The 22211-nt window shown below is 40.8% G+C and overlaps 1 protein-coding gene across 2 annotated transcripts in view; it reads right to left on the reverse strand.

Annotated features, from left to right (window-relative positions):
- Window positions 1-2287: 2287 nt before the first annotated feature.
- Window positions 2288-22211, reverse strand: part of ppp2r2ca (protein phosphatase 2, regulatory subunit B, gamma a) — a 29147-nt gene continuing 9223 nt past the window's right edge. For both annotated transcript variants that reach the window (XM_061976993.1, XM_061976994.1), the window contains exons 6-10: window positions 18785-18962; window positions 13860-14024; window positions 13612-13781; window positions 9929-10020; window positions 2288-5272 (exon numbers count right to left, since the gene is read on the reverse strand). In XM_061976993.1, coding sequence (XP_061832977.1) covers window positions 4975-5272; window positions 9929-10020; window positions 13612-13781; window positions 13860-14024; window positions 18785-18962 — 903 coding nt within the window. In that variant the 3' untranslated portion in view covers window positions 2288-4974. The remainder of the gene's footprint in view (window positions 5273-9928; window positions 10021-13611; window positions 13782-13859; window positions 14025-18784; window positions 18963-22211) is intronic.

A 22211-nucleotide genomic window follows, 5' to 3' on the forward strand; every position in this document is an offset into this window, starting at 1 on the left:
CCTTATATATGGAAAAAAATGTCTTTTATAATTGAGTGGGTGCGGCTTATATATGGAAGAATGTTTGTTTTTCTTTTATAGTTGAGTGGGTGCGGCTTATATATGGAAAAAAAATAAGTATTTTATAATTGAGTGGGTGCGGCTTATATCTGAAACATTTTTTGCTTTTGTTTTATAATTGAGTGGGTGCAGCTTATATCTGGGGAAAAAAATGTTTTAATTGAGTGGGTGCGGCTTATATCTGGGTTCGCTCCATAGTCTGGAAAATACGGTAATTATGTCTGACCTTCGTGCTGTATTTTGAACCCGTCAAGGAAAAGAACCAAACTTTAGCACGCAGCCATGTACATAAGCTATTCAGAGACCCACAATGCATTGCATCTACTACGCCACACCTTCAAGCCCTGGAAAAAATATCAAAATGGGCCCCGCATGTTTGGATCTTTCAACATGCCTCAGTGAAAAGGTTTGGAGGCAGCAGTTGAAAAGTCAACACAAGCCCAGCACAGCAAAGCTCCACAATACTTATTGTTACATTTGTGCACATTCTGCACAACATTCTACACAACAGGCACACCTTTCGTCTTCCTGCTATAAATACCTTTTTTTTTTTAAAGTGTCCCCGACAATCTTTTACACGCCCTACAGACAAAAGTGGCTCGGAAAGTAAGACTTGAACTTGTGTTAGAAGTGCCATTATTGCAAAGTGAGCGGAGTCCCGGGTGTTGCTGCTCGCCACAACAACAAAGTCCACGATAGACATGAAGTACAAGATCACCTTTGTTGCCATCAGTATCGTAAATTCCGGACTATCATTTTTGCCTACGCTTTTGGATTTTTTTGGCCATATAGAAATGATATTTTTTTTTAAATAAAACGAGCAAAAACCGTGCAATGGTGTGTCACTGTCGGTGCTTTGGCGCCATCTTTTGGGCGAGTTTGCTCACTGCAGGTGAGCTTTCAACCGGAAGTAAAAATGCTGTTCTGTCTTCTGGCCGTCCGCAGCGTTTCTACTGGTATGGATTCTTCATTCATCACTCCAAACAATGTTTGTAAGTTTTACAATATAACTAAAACGATTCGGACTTACTTACGACGCGGCCAATTTATGAGTTTTTCTTCGGCATTGGCCATTAGGCAAATAGTTTTTAAAAGCAAAACGCAGGCAAAGACGCAGAAAAAGTGTGTCATTGTGGGTGCTATGGCGCCATCTTTTGGGCAAATTTTCCGACTACACGTGCCCTTCTGTTTAGACTGAGCTTTCAACCGGAAGTAAAAGTGCCGTTCTGTCTTCTGGCCGTCCACAGCGTTTCTACTGGTATGGATTCTGTATTCATCACTTCAAGTAACTTTGGTAGGTTTTACAATATAACTAAAACGATTCTGACTTACTTTCGACGCGGCCAATTTATGAATTTTTCTTCGGCATTGGCCATTAGGCAAAACGTTTTTCAAAGCAAAACGCAGGCAAAGACGCGGAAAAGGTGTGTCATTGTTTGTGCTATGGCGCCATCTTTTGGACGAGTTTTCCCATTGTTTAGATTGAGCTTTCAACCGGAAGTAAAAGTGCCGTTCTGTCCTCTGGTCGTCCGCAGCGTTTCTACTCGTATGGATTCTGCATTCATCACTTCAAGCAACTTTGGTAGGTTTTACAATATAACAAACGATTCGGACCTACTTACGACGCGGCCAATTTATGAGTTTTTCTTCGGCATTGGCCATTAGGCAAATAGTTTTTAAAAGCAAAACGCAGGCAAAGACGCAGAAAAAGTGTCATTGTAGGTGCTATGGCGCCATCTTTTGGGCAAGTTTTCCGACTGCAGGTGCCCTTCTGTTTAGACTGAGCTTTCAACCGGAAGTAAAAGTGCCGTTCTGTTTTCTGGCCGTCCACAGCATTTCTACTGGTATGGATTCTGTATTCATCACTTCAAGTAACTTTGGTAGGTTTTACAATACAACTAAAACGATTCCGACTTACTTACGACGCGGCCAATTTATGAGTTTTTCTTCGGCATTGGCCATTAGGCAAAACGTTTTTCAAAGCAAAACGCAGGCAAAGACGCGGAAAAGGTGTGTCATTGTTTGTGCTATGGCGCCATCTTTTGGACGAGTTTTCCCATTGTTTAGATTGAGCTTTCAACCGGAAGTAAAAGTGCCGTTCTGTCTTCTGGCCGTCTGCAGCATTTCTACTCGTATGGATTCTGCATTCATCACTTCAAGCAACTTTGGTAGGTTTTACAATATAACTCAAACAATTCGGACTTACTTTCGACGCGGCCAATTTAGCGGCATTGGCCATTAGGCAAATAGTTTTTAAAAGCAAAACGCAGGCAAAGACGCGGAAAAGGTGTGTCATTGTTTGTGCTATGGCGCCATCTTTTGGACGAGTATTCCCACTGCAGGTGCCCCTCTGTTTAGACTGAGCTTTCAACTGGAAGTAAAAGTGCCGTTCTGTCTTATGGCCGTCCACAGCGTTTCTACTCGTATGGATTCTTCATTCATCACTTCAAGCAACTTTGGTAGGTTTTACAATATAACTAAAACGATTCGGACTTACTTACGACGCGGCCAATTTATGAGTTTTTCTTCGGCATTGGCCATTAGGCAAATAGTTTTTCAAAACAAGCAGAGACGCCGGAAAAAGTGTGTCATTGTTTGTGCTATGGTGCCATCTTTTAGGGGAGTTTTCCCACTGTTTAGACTGAGCTTTCAACTGGAAGTAGAAGTACCGTTCGGTCTTCGAGCCGTCCGCAGTTTCTACTCGTATGGATTCTTCATTCATCACTATCAAGCAACTTTGGTAGGTTTTACAATACAACTAAAACGATCTTCTGGCTGTCCGCAACGTTTCTACTCGTATGGATTCTTCATTCATCACTTCAAGCAACTTTGGTAGGTTTTACAATATAACTAAAACCATTCTGACTTACTTACGACACGGCCAATTTATGAATTTTTCTTCGCCGTCGCCCATGAGGCAAAACGTTTTTAAAATTAAGCAGACATGCGGAAAACGTGTGTCATTTTTTGTGCTATGGCGCCATCTTTTGGACGAGTTTTCCCATTGTTTAGATTGAGCTTTCAACCGGAAGTAAAAGTACTATTCTGTCTTCTGGCCGTCCGCAGCGTTTCTACTCGTATGGATTCTTCATTCATCACTTCAAACAACTTTGGTAGGTTTTACAATATAACTAAAACAATTCGGACTTACTTTCGACGCGGCCAATTTAGCGGTTTTTCTTCGCCATTGGCCATTAGGCAAATAGTTTTTAAAAGCAAAACGCAGGCAAAGACACGGAAAAAGTGTGTCATTGTTAGTGCTATGGCGCCATCTTTTGGGCAAGTTTTCCGACTGCAGGTGCCCCTCTGTTTAGACTGAGCTTTCAACCGGAAGTAAAAGTGCCGTTCTGTCTTCTAGCCGTCCGCAGCGTTTTTACTCGTATGGATTCTTCATTCACCACTTCAAGCAACTTTGGTAGGTTCTACAATATAACTAAAACCATTCTGACTTACTTACGACGCGGTCAATTTATGAGTTTTTCTTCGGCATTGGCCATTAGGCAAATAGTTTTTCAAAACAAAACGCAGGCAAAGACACGGAAAAAGTGTGTCATTGTTAGGGCTGTGGCGTCATCTTTTGGACTAGTTTTCCCACTGTTTAGACTGAGCTTTCAACCGGAAGTAGAAGTACCGTTCGGTCTTCGAGCCGTCGGCTACTCGTATGGATTCTTCATCCATCACTCCGAGCAACGTTTTTGTGAGTTTTACAATATAACTAAAATAATTCCGACTTACTAAAAAACTGTCCCGTGTGTGATGTCTGTAGGAGTGTTTTCATGCATATCTGTATTTGCTATTGCAATGCATTGTTAGCGTTAGCTAATACGCTAACATGTTCACAAGCGTCTGTGTTAGCATTATTAACTTTTGTGTTATTTCAGTTTCGTAAAATTCACCAAAACGTCACCGTTGTCTGTTTAGCTGATTGGCGAGCTAGCTTGCGCAGCTAGCGGGTCCACGGCCACGACTTCTGTTTTGTTCGACCTCCCGTTTTACTGCCGTTCGGAAACCTGTAAGGAATGTAAATAAACCGTTTAACTGATTGGAGAACTAGCTTCCGCAGCTAGCGGGTCCATGACCGTGACTTCTGTTTTGTTTGCTCAGCCGTTTTACTGCCGCTTAAAAACAATTAAGGAGTGTAAATAAAAATGTGCAAACTATGTGTAAATTAAATCACTACACAATGTATATATTTGCGACTTATAGTCAGGTGCGGCTTATATATGGAACGTGTTTGTTTTTGTTCTAAAATTCGGTGGATGCAACTTATACGGCTATATAGTCCGGAAAATACGGTACATACAGCAGGTGCGGTTGAGTTTTCGCCTCATTTCTGTGAGAATCCTGCGTGCGACCGAAGCGTCAAGGAGCGGGCCTATCCAGGGCCGGGTGGGGCGTGCTCAAACAACCGCCAGGTGGCGTCCGTGAGCCGCAGCCATGGGTCGGTGGTGCGTTCTTCAGTCCCGGTTTAGGTGAGGGACGAGGCAAAAAGTAAGCCAACTTTTTTGTAGGACCCAACAATCTTTGTGGCTGTGTAGAGGCGGCCCTGCACCTCTTTTACAAAAAGTGGGCGGGACCAAAAACATGTCCTCTTGTCTTACGATTAGTGTCGTCCGAAGCTCACCTGCGGGCAGTTTATGCGAAGTGAACAGTTACCCGGGTGCTGCGGCCACTGCCCGTGCGCCTCCGGTCACTGCCCGGGCGCTCCGGTCACTGCCCCGTGCGCCTCCGGTCACTGCCCGGGCGCTCCGGTCACTGCTCGTACGCCTCCGGTCACTGCCCGTACGCCTCCGGTCACTGCCCGGGTGCTCCGGCCACTGCCCGGGTGCTCCGGCCACTGCCCGGGTGCTCCGGCCACTGCCCGGGTGCTCCGGTCACTGCCCGGGTGCTCCGGTCACTGCCCGGGTGCTCCGGTCACTGCCCGTGCGCCTCCGGGCTGACGCGGTCCTGGAAGATGTACAGGTTGTTGGTGGCGGCGATGGCGATGATGTTCTCGGACGGGTGCCAGGCCATGTGCAGGATCTTCTTGCTGAAGTCCAAGCTGTCCACGCCCACGTCGCCGCGCCGGCGCTTGCCGCCGGTGTAGACGCGGCGGGTGCGCAACACGGCCCGTGGCTTGCTGCTCTCCCGCCAGGCCTCCAGGGTCACGCCTCGCCCCGTCTCCCTGTCGAACATCTGGAAGAAGCTGTTGTAGGCGCCGGTCATGATCACGCTGCGGACAGGAAGTACAGGTGATCACGCTGTGGACAGGAAGTGCGGTATAGAGGGTGTGCTGGAGAGGTATGTGCTAGCTTGAGCTATTTTGCTATGTTTTAACCTAAAAAATCATGTTTTTTGATACTTGGTGCTATCTTGGAAGTGTGCTAATGTCTCCTAGCTGACATCAACATGCTGATGTTAGCATGCTAAAGTTAGCATGCTAACGTTTTATGCCAGCTTTGTAGTTAGTTTTGTATGTTTGAACCTAGAAATCATGGTTTTTGATACTTGGCGCTATCTTGGAAATATGCATAACGTCTTTTATATTAGCATGCTGATGTTAGCATGCTAACGTTTTATGCCAGCTTTGTAGCTAATTTTATATGTTTGAACCTAAAAGTCATGAATTTTGACACTAGGCGCCATTTCGGAAGTATGCTAATGTCTTTTTTATTAGCATGCTAACGTTTTATGCCAGCTTTGTAGCTAATTTTATATGTTTGAACCTAAAAGTCATGAATTTTGATACTATAGGCGCCATTTCGGAAGTATGCTAATGTATTTTTTATTAGCATGCTAACGTTTTATGCCAGCTTTGTAGCTAATTTTGTATGTTTAAACTTAAAAATCTTGAATTTTGGTACTTGGAGCCATCTAGGAAGTATGCTAAAGTCTTTTGTGTTAGCATGCTGATGTTAGCATGCTAACGTCTTTTATATTAGCATGCTAACATTTTATGCCAGCTTTGTAGCTAATTTTGTATGTTTAAACTTAAAAATCATTGAATTGTGGTACTTGGCGCCATCTTGGGAGTGTGCTAATGTCTCCTATATTAGCATGCTGATGTTCGCATGCTAGCATTTTAGACCAGCTTTGTAGCTAATGTTGTACGTTTAAACTTAAAAATCATGAATTTTGACACCTGGAGCCATCTTGAAAATATGCTAACGTCGTTTATATTAGCATGATGATGTTAGCATGCTAACGTGTTATGCCAGCTTTGTAGCTAATTTTATATGTTTGAACCTAAATATCATGAATTTTGATTGTTAGAGCCATTTACTGTTTCTGTCCGTCAAATGTATGACGTCATTAAAGGGGTTGGCTCAAGGCCAAGTTCCAGTCTACTTAGGGAGGGGCTGGGATCTTGCTCAGGTGTTGCTGAGTGGAGGCGCAACAGTTTTTGACTGTGCCAGGCTATGATTTGTTTGTTCCCGTTTATTTTCCGTTTTTGTTACCAAGTGAGTTTGATTTACGTGACTGTATATTAATAAATATGTGTGTTAAACATGGACACAATTCTGGACATCAATTATTAGCCAGCTGCACACGTCTAAACTAGCTTCAGTTATATTCGGCAACCAGTAGCAGTAATAGTATAGGACTTTACCGCTACATTGATACTTGGAGCTATCTCAGAAGTATGCTAACGTCTTTTATATTAGCATGCTAATGTTTTATGCCAGCTTTGTAGCTAATTTTGTATGTTTAAACTTAAAAATCATTGAAGTGTGGTACTTGGGGCCATCTTGGGAATGTGCTAAGGTCTCCTATATTAGCATGCTAACATTTTAGGCCAGCTTTGTAGCTAATTTTGTATGTTTAAACTTAGAAATCATGGTTTTTGATACTTGGAACTATCTTGGAAGTATGCTAACGTCTCCTATATTAGCATGCTGATTTTAGCATGCTAATGTTTTATGCCAGCTTTGTAGCTAATTTTGTATGTTTAAACCTAGAAAACATGGTTTTTGATACTTGGAGCCATCTTGGAAGTATGCTAACGTCTTTTATGTTAGCATGCTAACGTTTTATGCCAGCTTTGTAGTTAATTTTGTATGTTTAAACTTAAAAATCATGAATTGTGGTACTTGGCGCCATCTTGGGAGTATGCTAACGTCTCTTATATTAGCATGCTAATGTTTTATGCCAGCTTTGTAGCTAATTTTGTATGTTTAAACCTAAAAATCATGAATTTTGGTACCTGGTGCCAATTTTGGAGTATGCTAATGTCTCCTGTGTTAGCATGCTAACGTTTTATGCCAGCTTTGTAGTTAATTTTTTGTGTTTAAACTTAAAAATCATGAATTCTGGTACTTGGCGCCATCTTGGGAGTGTGCTAACGTCTCTTATATTAGCATGCTAATGTTTTATGCCAGCTTTGTAGCTAATTTTGTATGTTTAAACCTAAAAATCATGAATTTTGGTACTTGGCGCCAACTTGGGAGTATGCTAATGTCTCCTATGTTAGCATGCTAACGTTTTATGCCAGCTTTGTGGCTAATTTTGTATGTTTAAACATAGAAAACATGGTTTTTGATACTTGGAGCTAACTTGTAAGTATGCCAACGTCTTTTATATTAGCATGCTAACGTTTTATGCCATCTTTTTTAGCTAATTTTGTATGTTTAAACTTAAAAATCATGAATTTTGGTACTTGACGCCATCTTGGGAATATGCTAACATCTCTTATATTAGCACGCTAGCATTCTATGCTAGCTTTTTAGCTGTTTTTGTATGTTTAAACCTTCAAGTCATGATTTGTAATACTCTCTGCTGTCGAACAAGTATGCCAACAGCTAAGATGTGTTAGCACATCAACAGTTAGCATAGTTGTGACCCTCTTATCCGGTCACATGCTAGAATACTAACAATAGCATGATAACCTTTTTTTTTGCTGACTTTTTAGCTAATTTTGTATGTTTAAACCTAAAAACCATGATTTGTGATACTCGGTGCCGTCGAGCAAGTATGCTAACAGTTAAGGTGTGTTAGCACATCAACAGTTAGCATAGTTGTGACCCTCTTATCCACTCATATGCTAGCAACGTTTTTTGATGGCGTTTTAGCTAAATTTGTGTGTTCGACCCTAAAACTCTTGATTTTTGATACTTGACGCCATCTTTGAAGTATTGTTATCATGCTAACTAGCTTTGATCTTCACCAGGTGGTCCCCGGTCCCCAGGGGGTCTGCAGAGGTACTACAGGGGCTCGTGTAATATTTTTTTTCTAAACAGACGTATTTTTAATACTACTGACTGTACCTCACAGATTTTAAGTAAAATATGAATACCATAAACTACGGACTATAAGACGCTATTTTTTTCCCCTACGCTTTGCACCCTGTGGCTTATAGATTGTAAAAAAAATCATTTAAAAAACAAGTAGAAACTGAATAGGTTTTATTGTTGGTGCTACGGCGCCATCTTTTGGACGAGTTCGTTCACTGCAGGTGCTGCATGGCTCTTCTGTTAAAAGCTTTGAACCGGAAGTGCAAGTGACGTTCAGTCTTCGTCTGTAGCATTTCTACTAGTATGGATTCTTCATTTATCACTACAAGCGACGTTTGTAAGTTTTACAATATAACTAAAACAATTCTTACTCACTAAACCGTCCCATGTGTGATGTCTGTAGGAGTGTTTCCACGCATATTTGTACCTGCTATCGTAATGTAATGAATTAGCTCATACGCTAAGACGTTTACGAGTGTCTGTGTTAGTATTATTAACTTAGAAATGGCATTATTTTTGTTTTGTTTTCACAAATTAGTCGGTAAATTCACCAAAACGTCACCGTGGAGTTATTGAGTCTGTTCAGCAGATTGGAGAGCTAGCTTGCGCAGCTAGCGGGTCCATGGCCATGACTTCTATTTTGTTTGATCAGCCGTTTTACTGCCGTGTTACAGACGCCGTTTGGAAACAATTAAGGTATGTCAATAGACATTTACAGAATATTTCTGTGTAAATAACTCATTTCACAACATATATATCTGCGACTTATAGTCCTGTGTTATTTGCGCATGGTGCCGTCCGCCAAACTAAGAAAGAAGAAGAAGAAGCAGGGTGGGCACTAAAATGGCTTTCAGAAGAGAGGGGAAACTTACAGGTTGAGCTTGTTTCCACTCTCTTCTGTCCACCATTTTACTCCCCCCCCCTACTTCTTCTTTATTTTTAGTGGAAGGCACCATGCGCAATACGGTAATTCCATCCATTTTCTACCGCTCGTCCCTCTATTAGTAAATTCATGTTAGCATTCAGGATAGCTAGCAATTGGCGCTCTAGTTTCTACCTGGCAATTAGCACGCCAGTGGTCGAGCAAGCAATTAACGTACTAATTGCCACCTAGCGAATAGCGGTGCTATACTTTATTATTTGAATATCTTATTATTGCACAATAACCAAGTTCCTTTTGGATAGTCCTTCTCAAATAGTGGGGCGGGGCCCTGGTCAACATGCTTTATCAGTATCATGCAGTATTTTGCTTTAAACTCGGCCTCGAAAATCCTGACTTCCTCATTTTTATTTGTAAAAAAAAACCTAGAACAAATTTTTGTTTTGTAGATTAAAGTTATTTAAATATTGTGCTCCTAAGTTTTTATTGCTGATTGATTATACTTCAATACTGCTGATCAATTACAGTTTATTATAATTTCCTGAAAGCCTATTTCCAGTACGACTGACCTAATAATGTGGTCAAAGTGCAAAAGTTACTACGGTGACGTAGAATCTACGGAAATGACCCAAGGAGTGGACTATTCAAAATGATGTTTAGACGATGTTTTCACATACTTTGCGGTCTGTAAATACAATTGTTTATGTTTAATGGACACAATGAGACACGATCCTAGAACGTGGGTGTTGTGGTGAGGTGTGTGTGTGATGCCGCTCACCTGTCGGAACTGTTCCACACACACTCAAACTTGTCGAAGATGCAGTCGTTCTCGTAGAGGGAGCACAGCTTACTCCTCAGGTACTCGTGGACCTGGGCGCAGTCAAAAGCAAGAAAACTGGAGCAATCTTGTCTCGGTTTAGACCCGAGTTACACTTTTTTGTGCAAAGTAAAAGGCTGAAAGGTCGGAATCGGGTAAAAAAAAATTGACAGATAATATTTTTTTAAATATATATATATATATATATATATATATATATATATATATAAACCCCGTTTCCATATGAGTTGGGAAATTGTGTTAGATGTAAATATAAACGGAATACAATGATTTGCAAATCCTTTTCAACCCATATTCAGTTGAATGCACAACAAAGACAACATATTTGATGTTCAAATTCATAAACTTTATTTTTTTTAGAAAATAATAATTAACTTAGAATTTCATGGCTGCAACACGTGCCAAAGTATTTGGGAAAGGGCATGTTCACCACTGTGTTACATGGCCTTTCCTTTTAACAACACTCAATAAACGATTGGGAACTGAGGAAACTAATTGTTGAAGCTTTGAAAGTGGAATTATTTCCCATTCTTGTTTTATGTAGAGCTTCAGTCGTTCAACAGTCCTGGGTCTCCGCTGTCGTATTTTACGCTTCATAATTTGCCACACATTTTCAATGGGAGACAAGTCTGGACTGCAGGCGGTCAGGAAAGTACCCGCACTCTTTTTTTTACGAAGCCACGCTGTTGTAACACGTGCTGAATGTGGCTTGGCATTGTCTTGCTGAAATAAGCAGGGGCGTCCATGAAAAAGACGGCGCTTAGATGGCAGCATATGTTGTTCCAAAACCTGTATGTACCTTTCAGCATTAATGGTGCCTTCACAGATGTGTAAGTTACCCATGCCTTGGGCACTAATGCACCCCCCATACCATCACACATGCTGCCTTTTGAACTTTGCGTCGATAACAGTCTGGATGGTTCGCTTCCCCTTTGGTCCGGATGACACGATGTCGAATATTTCCAAAAACAATTTGAAATGTGGACTCGTCAGACCACAGAACACTTTTCCACTTTGCATGAGTCCATCTTAGATGATCTCGGGCCCAGAGAAGCCGGCAGCGTTTCTGGGTGTTGTTGATAAATGGCTTTCGCTTTGCATAGTAGAGCTTTAACTTGCACTTACAGATGTAGCAACCAACTGTATTTAGTGACAGTGGTTTTGTGAAGTGTTCCTGAGCCCATGTGGTGATATCCATTAGAGATTGATGTCGCTTTTTAATACAGTGCCGTCTGAGGGATCGAAGGTCACGGTCATTCAATGTTGGTTTCCGGCCGTGCCGCTTACGTGGAGTGATTTCTCCACATTCTCTGAATCTTTTGATGATATTATGGAGCGTAGATGTTGAAATCCCTAAATTTCTTGCAATTGCACTTTGAGAAACGTTGTTCTTAAACTGTTTGACTATTTGCTCACGCAGTTGTGGACAAAGTGGTGTACCTCGCCCCATCCTTTCTTGTGAAAGACTGAGCACTTTTTTGGGAAGCTGTTTTTATACCCAATCATGGCACCCACCTGTTCCCAATTAGCCTGCACACCTGTGGGATGTTCCAAATAAGTGTTTGATGAGCATTCCTCAACTTTATCAGTATTTATTGCCACCTTTCCCAACTTCTTTGTCACGTGTTGCTGGCATCAAACTCTAAAGTTAATGATTATTTGCAAAAAAAATAAATGTTTATGAGTTTGAACATCAAATATGTTGTCTTTGTAGCATATTCAACTGAATATGGGTTGAAAATGATTTGCAAATCATTGTATTCCGTGGGGAGTCTGTGGTGCGCTCTCCTATTTCTGGGGCTGAGGTTGCTGAGGTAGTTAAAAAGCTCCTCGGTGGCAAGGCCCCGGGGGTAGATGAGATCCGCCCGGAGTTCCTTAAGGCTCTGGATGCTGTGGGGCTGTCTTGGTTGACAAGACTCTGCAGCATCACGTGGACATCGGGGGCGGTACCACTGGATTGGCAGACCGGGGTGGTGGTTCCTCTCTTTAAGATGGGGAACCGGAGGGTGTGTTCTAACTATCGTGGGATCACACTCCTCAGCCTTCCCGGTAAGGTCTATTCAGGTGAATAATCTCGCCACACCTAGTGTGTGTGTGACAATCATTGGTACTTTAACTTTAACTTTTTAACTGGAGAGGAGGCTACGCCGGATAGTCGAACCTTGGATTCAGGAGGAACAGTGTGGTTTTCGTCCTGGTCGTGGAACTGTGGACCAGCTCTATACTCTCGGCCGGGTCCTTGAGGGTGCATGGGAGTTTGCCCAACCAGTCTACATGTGTTTTGTGGACTTGGAGAAGGCATTCGACCGTGTCCCTCGGGAAGTCCTGTGGGGAGTGCTCAGAGAGTATGGGGTATCGGACTGTCTGATTGTGGCAGTCCGCTCCCTGTATGATCAGTGCCAGAGCTTGATCCGCATTGCCGGCAGTAAGTCGGACACGTTTCCAGTGAGGGTTGGACTCCGCCAAGGCTGCCCTTTGTCACCCATTCTGTTCATAACTTTTATGGACAGAATTTCTAGGCGCAGTCAAGGCGTTGAGGGGATCCGGTTTGGTGGCTGCAGGATTAGGTCTCTGCTTTTTGCAGATGATGTGGTCCTGATGGTTTCATCTGGCCAGGATCTTCAGCTCTCACTGGATCGGTTCGCAGCTGAGTGTGAAGCGACTGGGATGAGAATCAGCACCTCCAAGTCCGAGTCCATGGTTCTCGCCCGGAAAAGGGTGGAGTGCCATCTCCGGGTTGGGGAGGAGATCTTGCCCCAAGTGGAGGAGTTCAAGTACCTCGGAGTCTTGTTCACGAGTGAGGGAAGAGTGGATCGTGAGATCGACAGGCGGATCGGTGCGGCGTCTTCAGTAATGCGGACGCTGTATCGATCCGTTGTGGTGAAGAAGGAGCTGAGCCGGAAGGCAAAGCTCTCAATTTACCGGTCGATCTACGTTCCCATCCTCACCTATGGTCATGAGCTTTGGGTTATGACCGAAAGGACAAGATCACGGGTACAAGCGGCCGAAATGAGTTTCCTCCGCCGGGTGGCGGGGCTCTCCCTTAGAGATAGGGTGAGAAGCTCTGTCAGCTCAAAGTAAAGCCGCTGCTCCTCCACATCGAGAGGAGCCAGATGAGGTGGTTCGGGCATCTGGTCAGGATGCCACCCGAACGCCTCCTTAGGGAGGTGTTTAGGGCACGTCCGACCGGTAGGAGGCCGCGGGGAAGACCCAGGACACGTTGGGAAGACTATGTCTCCCGGCTGGCCTGGGAACGCCTCGGGGTCCCACAGGAAGAGCTGGACGAAGTGGCTGGGGAGAGGGAAGTCTGGGCTTCCCTGCTTAGGCTGCTACCCCCGCGACCCGACCTCGGATAAGCGGAAGAAGATGGATGGATGGATGGATGGATGTATTCCGTTTATCTTTACATCTAACACAATTTCCCAACTCATATGGAAACGGGGTTTGTACAAATATATATATGTAGGTACTGTATGTATATATGTATGTATATATATATATACATATATATATATATATATATATATGTCTTGAAAATATTGGTATTGGCTCTGAAAAAGATTCAGTATGCATCCCTCAGTGAAAAAAAACTGATCCTGATCTACACTGCGACAAAGCCTTACTTGGTACGTCTCCACGGGGCCCTTGTCCATGTTCAGGTCCCACACCTTGGCGGTGAGGTAGTCCCTGGTCAGCAGGTAGCGTCCACTGTGGCTGAACTTCACGTCTGACACAGAAGAGATGATCTCGGAAAAGAAGGAGCGGCTGCCTGGATCCTCGGGTTCCTCAAACACTGGACAACGAGTCACATCAAAAGCCACAATGAAGGACTCCCATCGGGCGTTTGGATGAAGTCCTGAAAGTGTCTCACATTTGGTGTGTTTGTCACAGAGTGCAGACGCTCGCATGTCGCACAGGCGAAGAGTCCCTTTACTGCTGCTGTACACAAACAGGTGGCAGTGTTGAGGGTGGAACTCTGCTGCTGTGATCACTTCTGTCAGATCCTCCATGTTGGCTGGCTTGATGTCCACGATGTCTGGTTGGAAGGCTTGTCAGGATCATACACTGCAGTGGCACTTGTATGGATGTGAACCTGTGGAGTGGAATTACTGCCACAACTCCACAAACACAAGGTTTTTACTCACAACCAACGATTTGCAAGTAAAAACTATTCGCTAGTTAAAAAACATTTTTTATGCAAGTAAAACAATTATTTAATTATTTTATGCAAGTATGAAAACATTTTGCAAGTTAAACCAATTTTCTGCAGATAAAAAAAAAACGACTCGCTTGTCAAAACAAAACTATTTCTTTGCAAGTGAAAAAAAGTTTTCTGCTAATAAAAAAACAATTCGCAAGTAAAAAACAAAAAATTTTTGCAAATAAAAACTGTTTTTTTACCCCAAAAACAAATATTCGCTAGTTAACTTTTTTTGTTATGCAAGTGAAAAATGCATTTTTTATTTTATGCAATTATGAAAACATTAAACCCATTTTTCTGCAGATAAAAAAAATGACTCGCTTGTAAAAACAAAACTATTTTTTGCAAGTAAAAAAACATTTGCAAGTAAAAAAAAGTTTTCTGCGAGTACAAAAAAAATTGCAAGTAAAAAGAAAATCTGCAGGTAAAACGATTCGCAGGTAAAAAAAAAAAAAAAAAGAAGAAAAGATTATTCTGCAAGTAAATGATTTGCTAGTAAAAAAAAATGTTTTCACAAGTACAAAAGCAAATGTCTTTCATTAAAATAACAATTTGCAGGTAAACCAAAACATTTTTGCAAGTAAAAAAATTATTCACAAGTTAAAAGTATTTTCTGCCAGTAAAACAATTCGCAAGCAAAAAAATACGTTTATTCAATTAAAAAAATTTGGCAACACTAAATTGGCCCTAGTGTGTGGATGTGAGTGTGAATGTTGTCTGTCTATCTGTGTTGGCCCTGCGATGAGGTGGCGACTTGTCCAGGGTGTACCCCGCCTTCCGCCCGATTGTAGCTGAGATAGGCTCCAGCGCCCCCCGCGACCCCAAAGGGAATAAGCGGTAGAAAATGGATGGATGGATGGATGGAATTGCAAGTAAAAAAAAAACATTTTTGCAAGTAAAAAAACTTTTTTATGCAAGTAAAAAAATCATTTTATGCAAGTAAAAAAACTATTTGCAAGTTAAACCAATTTTCTGCAGATAAAAAAAAACAATTTGCTTGTAAAAACAAAACAATTTGCAAGTAAAATTTTTCTGCTGGTAAAAAATATATTCGCAAGTAAAAAAATATATATATTTCTGCAAGTAAAAGGATTCGCAGGTAAAAAAAAAATATTAAAAAAATCTGCAAGTAAACGATTTAATAGTAAAAAAAAAAACAATTTGCAATTTAAAAAATATATTTTTCGCAATTAAAAAAATATTTACAAGTACAAAAGTAAATTTATTTCATCAAATAACAATTCACAGGTAAAAAAAAATATTTTGCAAGTAAAAAAAATTATTCACAAGGTAAAAGTATTTTCTGCAAGTAAAACAATTCGCAAGCAAAAAAACTATTTTCTTCAATTAAAAAAATGATTTGCAAGTAAAAAAAAATTCACTAGTAAAAAAATATTATTTTATGCAAATAAAAAAATAATTTAATGCAAGTATTAAAACAATTCGCAAGTTAAAACTATTTTTTGCAGGTAAAAAACGATTCGCTTGTCAAAAACCCCACATTTTTTGCAAGTAAACGATTTACTAGTAAAAGAAAAACAACGATTTGCAATTTAAAAAATATATTTTTCGCAATTAAAAAAATATTTAAAAGTACAAAAGTAAATTTCTTTCATCAAATAATATTTCTCAAGTGAAAAAAAAACATTTTTTGCGAGTAAAAAACGTTTTTGCAAGTAAAAAAAAAATTCACTAGTAAAAAAATAGTATTTTATGCAAATAAAATATAATTTAATGCAAGTATTAAAACAATTCGCAAGTTAAAACTATTTTCTCCAGGTAAAAAAACGATTCGCTTGTCAAAAACCCCACATTTTTTGCAAGTAAAAACACATTTGCAAGTAAAAAAAAAAATCTGCAGGTAAAATGATTCGCAAGTAAAAAAAAAAAAAAATTCTTTAGGTAAGCCAGACCAACTGTTATTTGCGCATGGTGCCGTCCGCCAAACTAAGAAAGAAGAAGAAGCAGGGTGGGGACTAAAACGGCGTCCACAAGAGAGTGGAATCTTGCAGGTTGAGCTTGTTTCCCCTCTCTCCTGCCCACCAGTTTACTCCCCACCCTGTTCCTTCTTTATTTTTGGCGGACGGCACCATGCGCAAATAAAAGTGCAGAAAATACTTTCTTTGCTTTCAAATCGTTGAGCGTGAGTCAAAACCTTTGTGGACTTTCGGCTGTAAACTCACTCCTCATCACGGATCCAGTGTGCTCACTTCCTGTTTGGCCCCCAGCACATAATAACCAGCAAACATTACGAGACCCCCACCCGGCGACCCCCAGCATGCACGCACACGCTGCTCCTCTCTTCTTTCTATTTGTGGCGTCCCCGAGTGACGCTTCAGACGAGAGTGGAGTCGTCCTGTGAATTATTCAAACTCTCCTCCTGTAGCAGACCAAGAACTCGCATGTTCTAGGTCAGCTTCAAACCACCCAGCAGACAAAAGCCTGCACTCAGAACCAAACGTTGTTCTGTTTACGTCCAATAATATTTCAAGCGTCTACCAGCTGGCAGTTTCAGACACGGTGGGAAAAAAGGCGCTCTAAAGCTCCAAAAGAATGCAAAGTCGACACTTTAAGAGGGGTGTGTTGTTCCACAGGAGCATGTATCGACCTGCACGGGTTCTACTGGAGTTAATGGAGTGGGCCTTCCAAAAAAAAAAAAAGAGTTGCACTCAAAATGGGGAAAAATGACAATTAATAGAAAGCAGGGACGTGATTCTGTGAATGTATTATTATTTAAAGTCCGATAAAGAACTCAAATAACTTGAAACTAGAAAAGCAGTTGGAGAACCCAATACCCCAAAAGTCAAGAACCTGAATGATCCGATTGGCCCCTAAATCTAATCACCTGTTCGTTATCCCATTTCTAACATTTCCTGAAAGTTTCATCAAAATCCGCAGATAATTTTTTTAAGCCGAGATAAACAGAGTCCTCCTTTTGTCTCTGTGGGTGGAGGCGGGACTCGGCTCGCTATAGCATGAGAAGTTAAGCCTCGTAACGTAAACGTAAGGTAAATAGGGGTGTCAGAAAAAAATATATTTTTGATTAAATTGCGATTTTTATTTGTAACAATACGAAATGTTAATGAAAAAGTATTGATTTTGAACCGAGAATCAGTTTGAATCGCAAATCCAATTGAATCGAATCCCAAATATTCACAGCCCTAAAAGGTATGATAGTGAAAATAATACGGATCGCCCCAAAATCGGATCACTCATTCCTTGTCACGGTTCTGACATTTCCTGAAAGATCCATCAAAATCGGCCCTTTTTGAGACATTGCTGAAATAAACAGAGTGAACCCTCTTGTCAGTCAGCCACACTCTTTGTCTCTGTGGGTGGAGGCGGGACTCGGCCCACTATAGCATGAGAAGTTAAGCCTCGTAACGTAAACTTAAAGTAAATAGGGATGCCGGATTTTTTTAAATTTTTGATTAAATTGCGATTTTTATTTGTAACAATATTTGATTTTGAATCGTGAATGGGTTCGAATCGCGAATCGAATTGAATCGAATCGATTCAAGATTCACAGCCCAGTAAAAATGAGACGGATCGCCCCCAAAATCTAATGACTCATTCCTTGTCACGGTTCTGACATTTCCTGAAAGTTTCATCAAAATATGCTCGTGACGTCTTGAGACCTGTTCCTGAACAAGAAACAAGAAACAAGACACCAAGGACCAAGGACCAAGGACCGAGGACCAACGACCTAGGACCAAGGACCAAAAAACAAGAAACAAGAAACAAGGACCGAGGACCAAGGAACAACAAACAAAAAACAAGAAACAAGGACCAAGGAACAAAAAACAAGAAACAAGGACCAAGGACCAAGGAACAAAAAACAAAAAACAAGAAGCAAGGACCAAGGAACAATAAACAAGAAACAAGGATCAAGGACCAAGAAACAAGGAACATGGAACAAAAAACAAGGATCAAGGATCAACGACCAAGGACCAAGGAACAACAACAAAAAAACAAGAAACAAGGACCAAGGACCAAGGACCAAGAAACAAGGAACACGGAACAAAAAACAAAGATCAAGGACGAAGGGCCAAGGAAAAAAAAAAAGAAAAAAAAAAAGAAACAAGGACCAAGGACCAAGGACCAAGAAACAAGGAACAAGGAACAAGGAACAAGGAACAAAAAACAAGGACCAAGGACCAAGAAACAAAGAACAACAAACAAAAAACAAGAAACAAGAACCAAGGAACAATAAACAAGAAACAAGGAACAAGGAACAAAAAACAAGAAGCAAGGACCAAGGAACAAAAAACAAGAAACAAGGATCAAGGACCAAGAAACAAGGAACATGGAACAAAAAACAAGGATCAAGGATCAAAGACCAAGGACCAAGGAACAAAAAAAAAAAAAACAAGGACCAACGACCAAGGACCAAGGAACAAGGAACACGGAACAAAAAACAAGGATCAAGGACCAAGGACCAAGAAACAAAAAAAGAAACAAGGACCAAGGACCAAGGACCAAGGAACACGGAACACGGAACAAAAAACAAGGATCAAGGACCAAGGACCAAGAAACAAGAAACAAGAAACAACGGCCAAAGACCAAGGAACAAGAACCAAGGAAGGGAAGGATACTGAAGCTGCGGTCGGTGATACCCAGGTGCCACATGTTGATGCGCAGGTCGTCGGCGGACAGGTAGGTCTCGCCGTCACTGTTGACCGATATGGAGTTGACATGGTAGGTGTGTCCGTTGGCGAACACCCGCCTGGGCCGCACCTCCACCATCAGGTCCGTGGGTCTCAGTACCGGCACCTAAGTCATGCAAATACAAGTACATCTAGAGGTGTGTGTGTGTGTGTGTGTGTGTGTTCTTGTATTTCTACCCTTCGTGAGACACCAAGAAGGAAAAGTATCCTCCATATGAGGAGGTTTGAAAAAATGATGACATAAATCATGGTCCCAATAACATTGCATCTAATAGAGAATGTCTCATTTGCACCCCTGCTTGTGACATCTATCAAAATTAGAGTTTTCAAATGGACCGTGTGTCGGTTTTAAAAGTGCTCTCCCTCTGGTCAACATATGAAATAACAAGTGTGTGTAAGAAATTGAAATGCGCCCCTTTGGTCAAAGTTAATTTAAAAAAATACAATAAACATGTATATAGAGACATACTGTAATAACTTGAAGTAAATAATGAAGATTCAATCCCAACTAGATGAGGCAATTCCTTTAAGGAATTGCGTGTGAATGCTCCAATGCTAAAGTTGAACTGAAATAATGGAATTTTTTTAGAATATTTGAAGTAGAGCACATAATTCCCAAACAGGCTGAATATTTTGAAGTTGGAACGGTTTGAATCAGATGAAAAATGTGGGAGTTGTGGAACTTGGAAGAATGTCCAAAAAATTTGGGAATTGCGGGAATTTTTTTGAAAATTGTAAAAAAAAACTTGAATGTACTGAATGAGTTGAAATGGTTGGTGTTGGAATTTTTCAAATCGGTCGAGAAATGTTGAAGTAGTATCATGTTGAATTGAGAAATGGTATTACAGAATTCCTGGAATTTCGGAAAAACCGGGAATTTTTCCAGTTCAAAAAAACAACTCTGTTTTTTGTCCTGTTTAAGAGGAATGTTTTGACGGTGCAACGGTTGAAATGCGTTGACAAATGTGGAAGGAGTACTCGCCAGGAAAAAAGGGTGGAAATAGGGCTTTGGAAAAGCAGGAATTCTGGAAATTTTTGGAAAATTGAAAAAAGGGTAGTGTGAATTTCCACGATGGAGAATGTGTTGAAGGTGGAATGGTTTGAATAGGTCGAAACATTTTGAAATGGGGGAAGTTTGAAAAATGGCCAATTCATTTTGAATGGGAAAAATGGCCCGGGAAACCTGTAAATCTGGGAAATCTGGGAATTTTTAGAATTCGTCAAGGGAAATCCTGCGATTCCCGAATAGGCTGAACAGTTTGAAGTTGGAATGCTTTGAATCAGATGAAAAATGTGGGAGTTGTGGAACTTTGAAGAATGTCCCATTTCAATGGGAATCTCCCAAAAATTTGGGAATTGCGGGAAAAGTCGGAATTTTTATTAAAAAAAGTAAAAATTAGTTGTCTCAATGAGTTGAAAAAGTTGGTGTTGGAATTTTTCAAATCGGTCAAGAAATGTTGAAGTAGTAACATGTTGAATTGAAAAATGGTATTACGGAATTCCTGGAATTTCGGGAAAAAACAGGAATTTTTCCAGTTCAAAAAAACAACTTTGTTTTTTGTCCTGATTAAGAGGAATGTTTTGACGGTGCAACGGTTGAAATGATTTGAAAAATGTGGAAGGAGTAGTCGCCAGGAAAAAGGGTGGAAATAGGGCTTTGGAAAACCAGGAATTCTGGAAAATCCTGGAATTTTTGGAATTTGTCAAGGAAAAGCCCGTGATTCCCGAATAGACTGAACAGTTTGAAGTTGGAACGCTTTGAATCAGATGAAAAATGTGGGAGTTGTGGAACTTTGAAGAATGTCCCATTTCAATGGGAATCTCCCAAAAATTTGGGAATTGCGGGAAAAGTGGGAATTTGTATTAAAAAAGGTAAAAATGAGTTGTCTGAATGAGTTGAAAAGGTTGGTGTTGGAATTTTTCAAATCGGTCAAGAAATGTTGAAGTAGTAACATGTTGAATTGAGAAATGGTATTAGGGAATTCCTGAAATTTCGGGAAAATACGGGAATTTTTCCAGTTCAAAAAAACAACTTTGTTTTTTGTCCTGTTTAAGAGGAATGTTTTGACGGTGGAACGGTTAAAATGCGTTGAAAAATGTGGAAGGAGTAGTCGCCAGGAAAAAAGGGTGGAAATAGGGCTTTGGAAAACCAGGAATTCTGGAAAATCCTGGAATTTTTGGAATTTGTCAAGGAAAAGCCCGTGATTTCCGAATAGACTGAACAGTTTGAAGTTGGAACGCTTTGAATCAGATGAAAAATGTGGGATTTGTGGAACTTTGAAGAATGTCCCATTTCAATGGGAATCTCCCAAAAATTTGGGAATTGCGGGAAAAGTGGGAATTTGTATTAAAACAGGTAAAAATTAGTTGTTTGAATGAGTTGAAAAGGTTGGTGTAGGAATTTTTCAAATCGGTCAAGAAATGTTGAAGTAGTAACATGTTGAATTGAGAAATGGTATTACGGAATTCCTGGAATTTCGGGAAAACCGGGCATTTTTTCCAGTTCAAAAAAACAACTTAATTTTTTGTCCTGATTAAGAGGAATGTTTGGACGGTGGAACGGTTGAAATGCTTTGAAAAATGTGGAAGGAGTAGTCGCCAGGAAAAAAGGGTGGAAATAGGGCTTTGGAAAAGCAGGAATTCTGGAAACAATTTTGAACTTGAAAAAAGGGTAGTGTGAATTTCCAGGATGGTGGAATGTGTTGAAGTTGGAATGGTTTGAATAGGTCGAAAAATGTGGAAATGGGGGACGTTTGAAAAATGGCCAATTCATTTTGAATGGGAAAAATGTCCCGTAAAACCTGGAATTTGGGGAAATCTGGGAATTTTTGGAATTTGTCAAGGGAAAGCCTGCGATTCCCAAATAGGCTGCACAGTTTGAAGTTGGAACGCTTTGAATCAGATGAAAAATGTGGGAGTTGTGGAACTTCGAAGAATGTCCCATTTCAATGGGAATCTCCCAAAAATTTGGGAATTGTGGGAAAAGTGGGAATTTTTATTAAAAATGGTAAAAAATAGTTTTCTGGATGAGTTGAAAAAGTTGGTGTAGGAATTTTTCAAATCGGTCAAGAAATGTTGAAGTAGTAACATGTTAAATTGAGAAATGGTATTACGGAGTTCCTGGAATTTCGTGAAAAAACGGGAATTTTTCCAGTTCAAAAAAACAACTTTGTTTTTTGTCCTGTTTAAGAGGAATGTTTTGACGGTGCAACGGTTGAAATGCTTTGAAAAATGTGGAAGGAGTAGTCACCAGAAAAAAGGGTGGAAATAGGGCTTTGGAAAACCAGGAATTCTGGAAAATCCTGGAATTTTGTGAAACTTGGAAAAATTATAATTTTTAATTTCCAGGATGGAG

The sequence above is a fragment of the Nerophis lumbriciformis genome, linkage group LG16 (genome assembly GCF_033978685.3).
Source record: "Nerophis lumbriciformis linkage group LG16, RoL_Nlum_v2.1, whole genome shotgun sequence".
Taxonomy (NCBI): Eukaryota; Metazoa; Chordata; class Actinopteri; order Syngnathiformes; family Syngnathidae; genus Nerophis; species Nerophis lumbriciformis.